This window comes from Aptenodytes forsteri, unplaced genomic scaffold (assembly GCF_000699145.1).
Source record: "Aptenodytes forsteri isolate BGI_AS27 unplaced genomic scaffold, ASM69914v1 Scaffold1, whole genome shotgun sequence".
Classification (NCBI taxonomy): Eukaryota; Metazoa; Chordata; class Aves; order Sphenisciformes; family Spheniscidae; genus Aptenodytes; species Aptenodytes forsteri.
This window is the reverse complement of record NW_008795035.1, coordinates 10,492,499-10,505,972: the sequence shown is the minus strand read 5'-3', so window position 1 is coordinate 10,505,972 and position 13,474 is coordinate 10,492,499. Positions and strand designations below refer to the sequence as shown.

General features: G+C 42.5%; 1 protein-coding gene across 1 annotated transcript in view; it reads left to right on the top strand.

The window, feature by feature from the left end:
- The first annotated feature begins 38 nt into the window (after window positions 1-38).
- Window positions 39-13,474, top strand: part of MOGAT1 (monoacylglycerol O-acyltransferase 1) — a 27,353-nt gene continuing 13,917 nt past the window's right edge. The window contains exons 1-3 of the mRNA XM_009276595.2: window positions 39-132; window positions 10,602-10,780; window positions 11,207-11,408. Of these exons, the coding sequence (XP_009274870.1) occupies window positions 39-132; window positions 10,602-10,780; window positions 11,207-11,408 (475 nt within the window). The remainder of the gene's footprint in view (window positions 133-10,601; window positions 10,781-11,206; window positions 11,409-13,474) is intronic.

The following is a 13,474-nucleotide window of genomic DNA, read 5'->3' as shown; positions in this document are numbered from 1 at the left end:
GGGTCCGTGCCTCCCCGCGCTGCTCTCCCGCCGTCAGCATGAAGGTCGAGTTTGCCCCCATCAACGTCCCCCTAAAGAGAAGGATCCAGACAGTCGCCGTGCTGCAGTGGATCTTCTCCTTCCTCCTGCTGGGTAACAGCCTTCCTCCTTCCTGCCCTTGCCCCAGAGAGAAAAGGGAAAGAATCAGCTTTTTCCTTAACCGGCGTCACCCGTGGGCATCGGTCTGTGTCACCCTGTGGTTCCGTGTGGGAGGAGAGGTGGCCGGGCGAGCAGCGGGCGGGCAAGAGCATCGCACTTCTGGGCTTGGGCCTTCTCTTCCCTGAAGGCTTTGGATGGCTTTTTCTCTTTTTTTTGGGGGGGTCTATTTCTTTCCACGGGTTCTGTTTCAAATATGATCTTAAAAAGCTAGTGACCGTGTCTTTTCATTGAGATGCCCACTAGATTTCTGACAACTAACAACTTTTTATTGAATGTGAGCATAAAGGCTGGTACATGACTAATGCTGTTTTCATTACTGATTTTGTAAAATAACTTTATATACTGTAGTTCAATAAAATGCTCATTTAACTAGGTGACAAAAATTAATAAGGATTGACAGTGAACTGGCTTAAATGCAGCCACTTCCGTAAATGTATGAAAAAGGTCCTCACTTGCTTTAAGAAAGCATTCCTAACAATTTTACTTGGTAAACTTTTTCCACTGATTATTCCTCTATAGGGAATTTTCCTAATACCTTAATAGACTCCTATCACTAAATATCTATTCACAGCAGCAAATCTTATTCTCATGGGTAGTTATCTTGAACTTGATAAAATGAGTCACTTGATAAGGTAAGCTAAGCGTTAACTCTCTGGGGCCAGATCCATGGATTGTGTAAATTGGCGAACGGTTATTGAATAGTCTGTGTGGAACAAAACTGTTCTGAGGTGTAAAGCGACTGACTACCTGTGCGTTACTGGAAACGGTGGAACGTGTTATAATCACCTGTGCTTTAGGACTTAAAAGGAGAAGAGGAATGTGCGCGTATCTTCCTTGTATATCTTGCAGATACATTATCATTCAGATGGTGGTCTGATGTCTTTCAGACGATTTTTTTTTAGGTTGTTAGCCCACACATACAAGATTCAGGTATGTGGGGGAAGCATGGAGGGTATGAAGCACCTTCTCAGATTTCTCCTTAGCACTTGGCTGGTTTATGTTACCTCTAAATTATATGTGGTTGGACTATAAACAGTTCATGTCTGTGGCTACATTGTAAATAGCCTGTGCTTTTAATTTTCTGTTATTGAATTAGAACTTGGCATATCCCATTATTCCAGTATAATGATAATTCAGTGGAAGTTCAGTGGCAGTGGCATTGGAAACAATTTTTATCCTAGCCTGGTTGGTAACAATGCTGCTGCAGAAAATCATGTTCTTCTGTCCTTACAAGAAGTGATTGGGCTGCAGAAAATCCACTTTTGCTGCAGTTCAGTGGGAGAAGCAGGCAGCTGTCTTCTGCAGCTGGCGCTGCCTGGGAATAAACATCAAGGAAAATCAACAAGGAAGTGGTCTTACGGCAGGTTACATTGAACATAGTGAGTGCACGTGATCATGAAAAAATCTGTTTGCAAGAATGCTCAAAGTTTGGTGGACAAATTGATTCTAATAATAATAATCTGCTTGTGCTTTCATGGGGCTGTTTATCTTTAGAGCTATCCAAGGTCACCTTGTCATTTTGTAGGTGTACCCTTTCAGTCGTAGGACAGTCGGAGCGATCTGGCCAAAAAGTTTCACTTAGCTCCAGGAAAATTCAGATGGCTGAATCCTAAATGGCTGAAAGAAGTGAAAAATGGGTTGGTTTCTGACGTTCTGGATTGCCATTATGTCTGGATTTTTCAGCCTTTTTTTTTTTTGCCTGCTGAGCAGACAAAGTATGGAAACATTGTTTGTAAGCTCTTGAATTCAAAAGTGACACTTTCAAATCACACAGGGGATGCCCCAGTACAAGTGAAATACTGTGTGAATTCATCACAGGATAGGTTGGAGGGGTAGGCGTTGTTTGGGGGTTGGTATACGGCTGGAATTAGCTTATGCCAAGCAAGATCTTCTGTAGGTTCAGTCTTTCTTATGTAAAAAGTATCTGCATGTGAAAACATGAACAGACAAGGCCACATGATAACTAATGATTCATATTATAGGTCTAGGGATTCTCTTTAGAGCAGTGCATAAATAGGGTACTGGCTTAGTCCCTAAAGTTGTCCATCTGGGTGTGTGGTGAGGTGCCATAGCTTAAGAAAACGGACTGACAGGACTAACAGATAAAGTAAGATAACTCTAAAAGTTAGTGCCCTGAAAGACAAAAGCTGAATCGGGTAATGATATCCTTTAAATCTGGGAAGTGACATGTGAAAACATGATTTGTCACACAGAGTAAGCCGTAAGGGGAACGTGAGTCTGTTACAACTTAGAATCCATACTGTGACTTGGATAGAAGACTCTGAAAATCAAGCATTGGTTTTATCTTGATTCTATGATCTTCCTGGCCGAGACCCTTAAGAGTAGCTGAATTTAATGTAAAAAGCACATTGTGTTGGTCTTTGCCCCTTGCTCTCCAGGCTTGCTTTGTTGTAATGCTGCATGGTTTTCTGAGACTGTGGAATTGATGATTGAAAATGCCCTATTGCTTGTGTGACTAAAGGCTACTTACAAGTTGGCCTGAAATACATACATGCAATAGTTGTTGGAGACTGTGAATCTCATCACCACTTGTAGAAAGAGCGAATCAGTCAATGAATACCGAACAAATAGCTGCGGTAGCATGGTACAAACAAGAAAGTTCTGCTCCTTCTCACAGCGTACTGGCTTGGGCTGGGTCGGCACTACAGATACATTGCTTCCGCTGTAGAGCGTAGGCAGAATAAACATGCCTCCGCCTCGAAAAAGCTGTACAGATGTGCACAGAATTTCATTACATACAAAAGGAACCTCTTTAAAATTCCGGGTGTAGGTTCCTGTGCTTCCCTGCTCCGTACTGCAAGTTGCCAAATTTCGCCCTCAAGCAGAAAAGACAAGTTTTCATTGTAGCAGTGGTTCTTCTGTTAGTTATCCGGGGGCATGACACCAGAAGCAAAAATAAGTTCCGAAATACTGTGATCTGCATCTAAGAGCTTCTGGATCAGATGAGAGAAATGCCCATCCCATAGTTTCCCACTGTGTGCCAGCTGAAACTGCCATATGGTTTCCTATCTTACGTGCTCTAAGTGCAGCAGGCTAAAATACTTTAGGTAAAGTTTAATGAAAAAGTGTTTTAAATGGGTTTCCTTCTTTGAAAAGAAGAGTGGCATCAGCCTGGAGTCTAGAAAACTAAAGCTGTGAAAACTGAAAAACAGGAAACGCTAAAATGATGTTGTTTCTTGCTGTGTTGAGTAGAAATCCAAAACAGCTTCAGGCTGAAGCGTAATTTCAAGTCATTAGTGTTTCACTGCTGCAACAGCAAATATGTGAAGTTTTGCAATTTCAGAGTACCTGCTTTGGAAAAAAAAAGCTGAAACAGACAATTTTGATCGATGTAGTTTTATGCCTGTAATCACTGTTATTAGAGGTTCATCGGCTTGGCCAGGGGCTGACAGTCCCAGGGCAGGTCTGGCCCCATTCCAAGCTCGTGCAGCACCCACATCGTGTGCACCTCTGAAGCTGTGTGCTGATATCTGCTTGTGATCTCTCTGTGCCGTTGTCCAGCCCAACCCCAGGCAGAAAGTCACCTGGAGAAATGAAATCTCCCAAGCCTGTAAGTGCTGCTGGACTGACTGGGGGCGAGAGCAAAGAGGTTGCATCCCTCCCATTTTTGTACTGTAGGTTTCACGGTACATCTACACAAAAGAAATTGTCACCATCGATGAATGCAACGGATGTCCCTGGTGTTTAGCATGAAATCTTTGTTTTTAAGCTTGGAACTATTTTTCTTAAGAACTTTGAATTAATTTTGCTGCAGTTAATAGTATGTCTGATATCCTCCTGTTAGGAACCATTGTAGGTTTTCTGTTTCTTGCACAGTAGTTGAGCAGCGATTCACCCTTGGTATGTAAGCGTGCTGCAGGGGTGAGCTGTGTGCCTCAGTACTGCACATCTGCCAGCGAGGTTCAGTTTGTATCAGGAGGTGATCAGTACCCAGGCAGGAGGTAGATCAAAGGGTTCATTTAAAGGCAAAACAATTTAAACAAAGAAAAATCAATGAGATTTGGTTTAAGTTCTGCTTTGCAGGTGCTTTAGCCTTCTGTTTTTCTTCCTCTCTAATGTACACAAATCAAATGACAGCATTTTGGAGAAAATAAAGCTAGAAGGTGAGTCGGTGAGCTTCTCTGCCAGCTTCTGTGCATGTGATGTGAAAAGGGGCAGTGGAATTTGGGCATGTACAAAATCAAATGCAGAGCTGGGTAGCTTGGGTGGAGTGGTGGTGTCGTGGTCCAGACAATGAGAGATGGAAATGAGAGAGAATTTAACCCTGTGACAAGGATACCAGGATTTTGCTTTTGACAAGGTGGCGGTAGGGGAGAATGGTGCACCTTCTATGGCTCACTTTCTAGGTCCAGCAGTGGCATGCTGGTCTTCTCCTTGCTGGTGGTCTTGGTGGCGGTAGGGGAGAATGGTGCACCTTCTATGGCTCACTTTCTAGGTCCAGCAGTGGCATGCTGGTCTTCTCCTTGCTGGAGACCTAGGAAGTGACTGTTGTGCATGCATTCCTGTGTTTATTTGCAAAATACTTAATAGTACAAAATCAGTACATAATAAAAGGTATACTTTAATATGCATGAAGCCACAAAACAATAACATTGGTGTATATTAAAGTACATCCTGTTCTCTAGTGATTAAACTCCTGCGCATGTAGCATGTAGGATGAAGCCCTCTGTTAAATTGAACTTGGATGGAGACAGTTTTGAGTTGTGGATCTGGCTTCCCCAAAAGAATAGAAATGATGAAACCTTTGCCACAGAGTGAGATACTGCTGCTGGAATAATAAGTGGCTTATGTGTTGAGAAAGCAGGTGTCAGTGTAATGTGCTAAAGCAAAAAATAACCTTTTCCCCAAACATGTCATGTTTTGTTACCTGGTGCTGATTTAATTCCTCAGCTGTAGCTGGCTAACTAAAATGGTCTCGTTCTTCCTCAAAGCCTTTTTTAAAAAGCTCTTTTTTGATACCTAAGAAAACTCAGCTGAGCTCTATGAGCCTTTCCTAGCAAGCTGGCTGGTATTGCTACTTGTTTTTGTTGGTCTGTATTCATCTATCCCTAAGCTTATTGCTGGCCCATGCGTAGGGACTGGTGTGTGATCACAGAGAATAACAGGGCACTTACTGATGCTTGACTGACTAGTATTTCTAGGACTGCTACCTCTGTTACCTGCATCTTAGGGAGGGAATTTAACCATGTCTCTGTGCATATTTGTTTGTATCCTTCAAGAATAAGAAGAGAAAAATGGCTGTGCTGCGTCAGGCCAGAGGCCCTGGCTTGGCAACCTGTATGTGAACATAACTGATAGTGGATGCCTAAGGAGAAATAAAAGAAATGGGAAATATGTAGACTAAATTTGGCACGCTGGCTCGGGATTTGGTAATTAGTAACTCGGGGATTTACTGTATCCAGACCACTCTATCTACAAGTCAATAGTGCCTAATGCTCCGTATCTCTCGTTTATCAGTATTTGCCAATGGAAGGTCTGCTTGCTTGGGAACTGGAACCAAATACCAGAGTAAACAAGCCTCCAAACCTTGGCATCTGAGGATTTGTATTTGTTATCATAGTAGTGTTGAAATAGAGCTCCCTTGGTAGGAATGCTCACGTATCCTTGTGACCGGGGCTACCAGTTGTGACCAATAAACTGACAAAGGACCTCCACTACAGGAGACTGATACATATTCAACAAATGCTGACCTCTTTATCACCTCAGTCCTGGAGATGGCTACCAAATTCCTGTGGACTTCAACAATTTTCCAGTGCAGCTAGTTAATTCCCAGCTTGTTCTTTGCTGGGGAGTCCATATCTCCCATGGGTAAAAAGTAGCAGCAAGTTCCTGTGCTTCTGCTGGAAATCTGTATATTGACAGAATTGCATAGACTAGTAGGCTCTAAACAGGATAGTACTAACATTATGACTGCATTTTTTTAAAAAGACACTTTCTATGTAAAAGCTGCAGAACAGTACTCTGCAGAGGCATGAACTTGCTTACTGTTGCCTTGGCAGGTTGCCTCCTCTCAGGTGTTGCCTGTTGTCTCAGGTTTTCCTTTGGTGGGACTGTTGGAGTCTATTTGCTGTATGTGTTACTTCATTGAAATTTCTATCCCTTTGTGTATGATTTATAAATAATTTAGAAAGTATTTCCAGAAATTAAGGCTGATTTTAAATTTATTTTGTTTTTCTTTTCCCCTAATAAAAGAATCCATTAAGCAGGGAAAATAATTTTTTTTAATGCCAAAATCAATTTATCAGTGGTACCTTGAGGGATAATAGAGAGGAGCAAATGTTCGTTAGGGATGAAAACATCACTGTGCAATTTTCCTTGTGTGTTCCCTCCAATGTTCTGTTCCTCAGGCACCCAGCTTCAGAGGCGTTGCTGCTCTGAAGGCTGACGATGAGGAAAGGACTGTTCTGCTGTAGGTACATCAACGTGGTTGTTAAAGAATGTGCCATCTCTTATTTTTTCCCCCCTGTGGCCGTAGATGTAAGAAATGAGCTTTTCACCTTGCTTTGTGTATTGGTATGCACATGTACTCATAAAGCCCAGAGAAGTACAATATTAAAAATCACATCTCTACCTGTGTATTCACTAGAATGCCAGTGGGATAAAGATGTCCTGTTTATCACGTCCTTTGTGGGCTGAGGTTCAAATCACTGAACTGTGAAAGTCTCCAGCCCATGCAAGATATAGCAGCACAGTGTGTTTAGAGAAAGCTTTGCTAAGGGCATGTGGGAAACAGCAGGAACTGGCTCATAGTTCAGACCTGAGTTGGTTGAGCAGTCCGGAGGTCTCGGTGCGAGCTGCTTTGCGTGGCTTTGTTGGGGTACTGCGGAGGGCCTGTAGTGCTGTTTGGATTGAGACGAGCGCCCTGGCCGCCTAGGATACGCCTGCACTGGCCGACATGGTCTGTGACTTCTCTGAGAGTAATGGGAGGCTTTTCTTCTAGTGGACAATCTTAAGTTTGGTGGCCCTCACAATAGATATTACTCAAACATTTTTGACTCCTTAGTAACTGCAAATGCATTCAGAGCTTCCAGTTGCCTGGATCACCTGTATTTCCCCACCCAACGTGCTGGTTTCCTACTTCCTATCTCTGTGGTATTTAACTATTTTATGAATTTGGAGCCCACAGCTGCAAACGTAGAGCCTATTTAATGAGTGAAGCATCAGGTGGTCGAACACCATTGGGCAGGACGGCTGCCAGTGCTGCTAGCTAACACTATATATAATATTTTTCATCCTTTTCCTGCAGCTGATGAATATCCACATGTTGTAAATGGAGGAAAAGGGATGTAAAGTCTCGCCAATGTTGGCTGGCAAACCGAATGTTCAGAGTCCCATGGCAGTGATTTGTCTTTTGATCCATATTGTTTCCCTTTTTCCCCCACTGTTCCAATACACCACAGAGATATTTTCAAAACTTTAATTCAAGTTTAAGCAAAAAATTACGCTTACAGTGTACATTGGAACTACATCCAAGGAGGCAATGATATAGTAAAGTGCCGATTTCCAAGTTACCTTTTGCCTGAAATTTGTTTATGAATTTAGGTAAAGTGGTTGCCATTTATTTACGCAGTGTCTTTTCTGAAGGAGAAAACACTGGTTTTGTGTTGGTTGGTTTTGAGTCACCAGTGTTTAACTCATCTTGCAGGCTGTTAATGCATTGAAATAATAAGGAGGTATGGTAAAAGGAATTTGCTTTGCGTGTCTCATTGCGAATTTGTCCTATGAGATGCTGAGCTCCCCTTAGGAAGTGCTGACAGCATACTTATCTCCCCATACCTTACATGCATGCAGGAACGTGTTCTAGCTAAAGCAAAGCAGTGAGCTTGTTGATCTTCGTGTATGTTTGCCTACATAGTATTAAATAGTGCTATCTGGCACTTACCACTGCTGATTTAATTAGCTCTCACAGCAAGGTTGCTTCGATCCAAAGCACCTTTCAGCTATTTGGCTAGGAAACTGATAGTAAAAAAGTCATGTGATTCTACACTGAGCCAAAAGTCCTTCTGAAAGGAAGGGTAGGAAATATAAATACATTCCAATTTTTGCATAACAACTTGAAATTAATTGATTTATGGCAATTAAGAAAACTTCTCACACTTATTCAAACTTAGACCATGAACCTTGGCATCCTGTACAGATTAGCATTCCTAGAAATTTCTGTAGTTTCAGGATCTCTTCTTCAAAGAACAGGTAATGACTTTCCCTCAAAATATTTCTGTGCCCTATTTTGAAGTGTTGCTGGTGTGGGATTCCCGGTGAGTTCTCCCTCCAGAGCAGTGGAATTGAGTGTCGTCTCTCACCTGTGTTACTCATCCTGCATTAACGATGTTCTCTAGAACTCGTTGTTGCAGCTTTTGAGAGTTTTCCACGTCGACTTTGGAGGTCCGTGGGCCTCAGTTAGCTGTGGTATTTTTCTAGAGCTCTTACTGAGGTGCTTCTCTGTGCAAGACCAGCATTGCCTGTTTAGGCAGGAAGCAATGAGCTTCTGTACTGATGGTACTGAAGAATGGAGTATCCTTCAAAACAGTAGATTTGATCCTGCTTCTGGTTTTGTTTATGGTTGTTCCCTTCTCCCTTCCTCAGAGCAAATGCAATTCCTTATTTTTCTGCTCATTCCCTGCCAGAAATGGGAATGTTTATCCTTTTCTTTCCCACTCAATCTAACCAGCAGTTTTGCTTGTTCTGTCGGTTGCTGGATTCTGCAGTAGTTCTCAGTTATCCCGTGACAATATATCCATTTCTTCTCTGAAGGCACAGTCAAACTAGGCACAAGGGCAAGTTGGCAGAAATTCAGAAAAAATAAGCGTTCAGGTTGGAGGAAACACAAGAGTGCCCGTAGGCCAGGTTAAGCTCTGAATTTCAGCAGCTTGAAACCTGCTTGGTACAGGGAATCTGCTGTGAGTTTTCAATGCCCGAGTACTCTCTCTCTTGAATGAAGCTGATCTTAGTAAGGATGAGTGGTTTTTACTGTTGGTCCATCTGCTTATGTGAAAGTTTTCAGTTCTGGTAATATTTACACTGTGTTAGCCAAATTACTGCCTGATGTACTTCTGTTAATTTTTTACTCCGCTCTACTTACTTATGTATTTAGCTCAATATATTTCACTGGTGTAACTCCTTTTAGGACATAACAGGATATTACCCTCATGAAAGCCAGTCAATTGTGGGACAAAGTACTACTTCTGCTTTGTAAAATATCACAGAAAAACGCCTGTTTCATACAACTCTGCCTGTTGAGACTTCCAGTGAGGACTGGGTCCTCTTCTGCTTGCCACTGTGTAAATACACGATGCTAAAGCCCTGGCTCCCTTGCAAACCTGGAATTCAGCATCTGCTGAATTACCCTGATCTGTGAGCCTGATGCATTTTGTTCACAAGACATCAGAGCGTGCAGGCTGCTGCAGGCTGTACTACAGGGTGGAGAGCAGCAGGTACTGCTGTACTGTGCTTCAGCCCACTCTGTCCGTAGCTGCTTGAGTCGCTGCAAGAGTGCAAAATTCTGCAAGTCCTACAAAGGTAGTATTTCCATAAGGAGTTGCCCTGAATAATTATTTCAGAGTTGAGCCCCAAAGTAACACATTCTGTTTAATCAAACAAATTTTTCTGGCTTTTTGAATAGTGTATAATACACTTCCTATGTGTCGTTATTGTGGTAGGATGTTACAATTCTTATTAACCTGCGTCTGAAAGTATCGGGACTTGAAACTCCTGTTGTGTTCCCATAGCAATGGTGAGTTTCCACTGACAGTGACATGTTTAGAGGCTGAAATGGAACCTCTTAATGTTTTGGCCTTGTCTAGTGCATCTCCTTGGCCAGTTACAGAGCACTTTTCACAGGGAGGAGAACTACCATCCCTATTTTATAGGTAAATAAATTAAGAAAATGATTGCCTGACATCACTCCCATCAGAAAAGAGATCTTGCTGTGGCCCCCTTTCCCCTCTTTCCTTCCCTAGCCCTCCTCCCTTCTTCTCGCTCACTGGAGCATCACATGTTTGTTAGCTCTTGCGGTCTCCTTTTATTCTGCCTTAGGTAACCCAGATGCTCTTTACCAAACCTTAGTGTTCACCCTCACCATGGGGAGAAGACAAGTGTGTTGGTTCTCCACTTATGCTTTTGTTTTATGAAAGTAAACCAGCATGATCTTAGGCTTATTCGTCCAGTTGTGTGGTAGGTAAGAAATATAGACTGAGGTGATGCACCCTTGTAGGTGTTTCACCCCCAGTGTAACAACATTCACACGATGTGGAATAAGCTAACTTCAATTTGCACGCGTTTTGAGTAGCATCCGTAATAAAAATATCAGGGCTGGGAATTCGAGGTCTTAAAAGGAGACAGGTGTGATTAATGCTTGTTATGGTTTCCTTTTTTGTCTCTTGTAGCAGAGTTTTGCTGTGGATTCTTTGTGATCCTGATCCTAGGCAACTTCTGGTTCCTCGCCGTTCTGTACCTGCTGTGGCTGTACCTCGACTGGGAAACGCCATGCACAGGGGGCAGACGGTCCCAGTGGGTCAGAAGCTGGACTGTTTGGAAGTACTTTAGGGAATACTTCCCCATTCACGTGAGTAAAACGTTTCTCACAGAACTGTAAACATTGGAACAGAGACAGCTTGAATAGCCATGAGCGTGGACAAATGTCTAAGACTCATCTTTGGTGAAATTCTAGTACTTACTCCAGGGTGACCTTAACTGCTTTTTAAAACATGGGAAGTCTGAGATCTAGCGTCAAAAAGGAGCAGGGGCTGATTTTCTACTTGGACTGTTGGGTCACAAGATACTGCCTCAGCACAGTAAATGCTAGACATGATATCTTGAGACACATCTATTTGAACTTTGTTCAGCTGTGTAACGGGACAGTAGTTTAAGGTGCTCAGAAAGAATTGTCATCGGTTCTGCGTCCTGTCAATGTGCAATCTCCATACTTGTTGTTTTTGAGAATCTTTCTGAGGTAAGTATTATAATGTCCTCCACCGTCTCTATTTTTCAGCTTATAAAAACTTCTGATCTGAATCCAAATCACAACTACTTACTTGGCTTTCACCCTCATGGGGTCCTGGTCGCTGGAGCCTTCGGAAACTTTTGCACCGGTCCAAGTTTCAAAAATTTATTTCCTGGGCTTACTCCGTATCTTCATATCATGCCCATCTGGTTCAGCTGTCCCTTCTTCAGAGAATACGTAATGAGTGCTGGTAGGTAAAAGCAGAATGTCTCAGCTGTTGCTCTGTATTGTAGCTTCTGCTTCAAATGTAGGGCCTATTCCTGTACCTATAAATGGTAAGTAATTTCACTTCAGGAGCGGCGTTGGTGCTAAATTAAACCGCTGTTTTATGATGAACTGTTGTTGCAAAACGATTTGAAAGGTTTTATTAATAGTTTTGTTTAACTATATCACTGAGCTTTTTTTTTATTTCTGAAAGAAATTGCTGTTTTTCCCTTGAACTATGAGACAGCAGTACTGAGTACCAGTTATTTACAAGAAGAGAAGGGCATATTAATTTATAACGTTATTTAGTCATTGCGCAGACACTTGTAAAACAAATTGAGGATAATCTCTTACCTGAATGGCGTAAAGTCCTACTCCTTTCAAATATCTTTCTAGTCAGAAGTTAATTACCTACTTCTGAGTGAGGTCCCATATTGCAAATTTGTGTAATTTTAATGGAGATGTAAACTCTAAAGACAGGAACTTTTTTTTTCTGTTCTGAGCAGCACTTGTCATAAAGGGGTGATATTCATGACTGGTACTGCAGTAATAAAAGATAAAAATAACAAGCAATAAAGTTTGGAGAACAGAAGAATGTGTAATGAAATCAGGACTAGTGTCCCCCCACAGTGGTTTAATACAGGAGTTATTTTACTTAAATTCATTAAGCTAGAGCATTTGAGTAAGTACGGTCTGGTGCACAAGACTAGGTTTGGGAGACAGAGAACTAGCTCTTATTCCTGACCGCAGCACAGATGCTGCGATTTCAGATAAGCTATGCAACTGCTCCATTCGTAGAAACATGCCTAGGATGTTGTTCAGGTTAATATCAGAATTGCATATCCATGTATACTTCAAAATAATAGAGAATGCCCTTCCATGCAAATGTTATTTCTGAGGGGATTCTTTCAGGCTTGTAAAGTTAAGGGCTTGGCAGTGGTGGAAGGTAACAATTTTAAACATTGCCTAACCTGGAAGTCAGCTTTACACGTTTTTGGCATCTTGACCCATAGGAACAAATATTTACCTGCTAGATGAGAAATGACTTGAGTAAAAAGCATGCTAAAGAATAGTCAGCATTGTAGCTCGTTTTTCACAGGTATGTAGCTGATAAACCAGAGGGGACCTTCAGTATAATGCAGGTTATCAGTCAAATCATAAAACACTTGCAAAATCTTCCATGTACTGAAAGCCATGCTCCTAGCACACTGTTTCATCTCCTAGTCTTTCGCTCCCTGTCTCCGAAGCCTGCCAGGCTGCAGCTGTCGTCATCGGGAAGAGCAGTTGCAGCACTACCGAGCTGCTGTGTGAGCGAGCAGGGAGCAGTGCCCTGCACGCAGGCTGACATCTCTGCTTCAGCAGGAACATAAATTTGTCCTGGGGAAAGGCAGTGGCTCTTGCTTTCTCTTCCAGAGAAAATGCATGCCGACTGGTGAACGAGCATCACTCAAATTATTTGTGATTCTCAGGTCAGCTGCATTTTTCAGAGTAACAGTGGCTGTGGAGACATATATGGCAAATTGAAATAGCTTTTTACTGAGGTCTCTGAACTTGCTCCAGGAGCAAGCTATTTTTCTTGGTGGCCAGCCCTCAAAACTACATCACGATCATCTTGCCTTTCTTGTGAGATTTTTATAATCTACGTTGTAATGTCCCTAATGGGGAAAAAAAGAAAGTGGGTAACACAGAATCATAGAATAGTTTGGGTTGGAAGGGACCTCTAAAGGTCATCTAGTCCAACCGCCCTGCCATGCTCAGGGACATCTTCAACTAGATCAGGTTGCTCAGAGCCCCGGCCAACCTGACCTGGAATGTTTCCAGGGATGGGGCATCCACCACCTCTCTTTTCCTCTCTGGGCAACCTGGGCCAGTGTTTCACCACCCTCAGCATAAAAAATGTCTTCCTTCTATCTAGTCTAAATCTACCCCCCTTTAGTTTAAAGCCATTCCCCCTTGTCCTGTCGCAACAGGCCCTGCTAAAAAGGTTGCCGTCATCTTTTTTACAAGCCCCCTTTAAGTACTGACAGGCTGCAGTAAGGTCTCCCCGAAGCC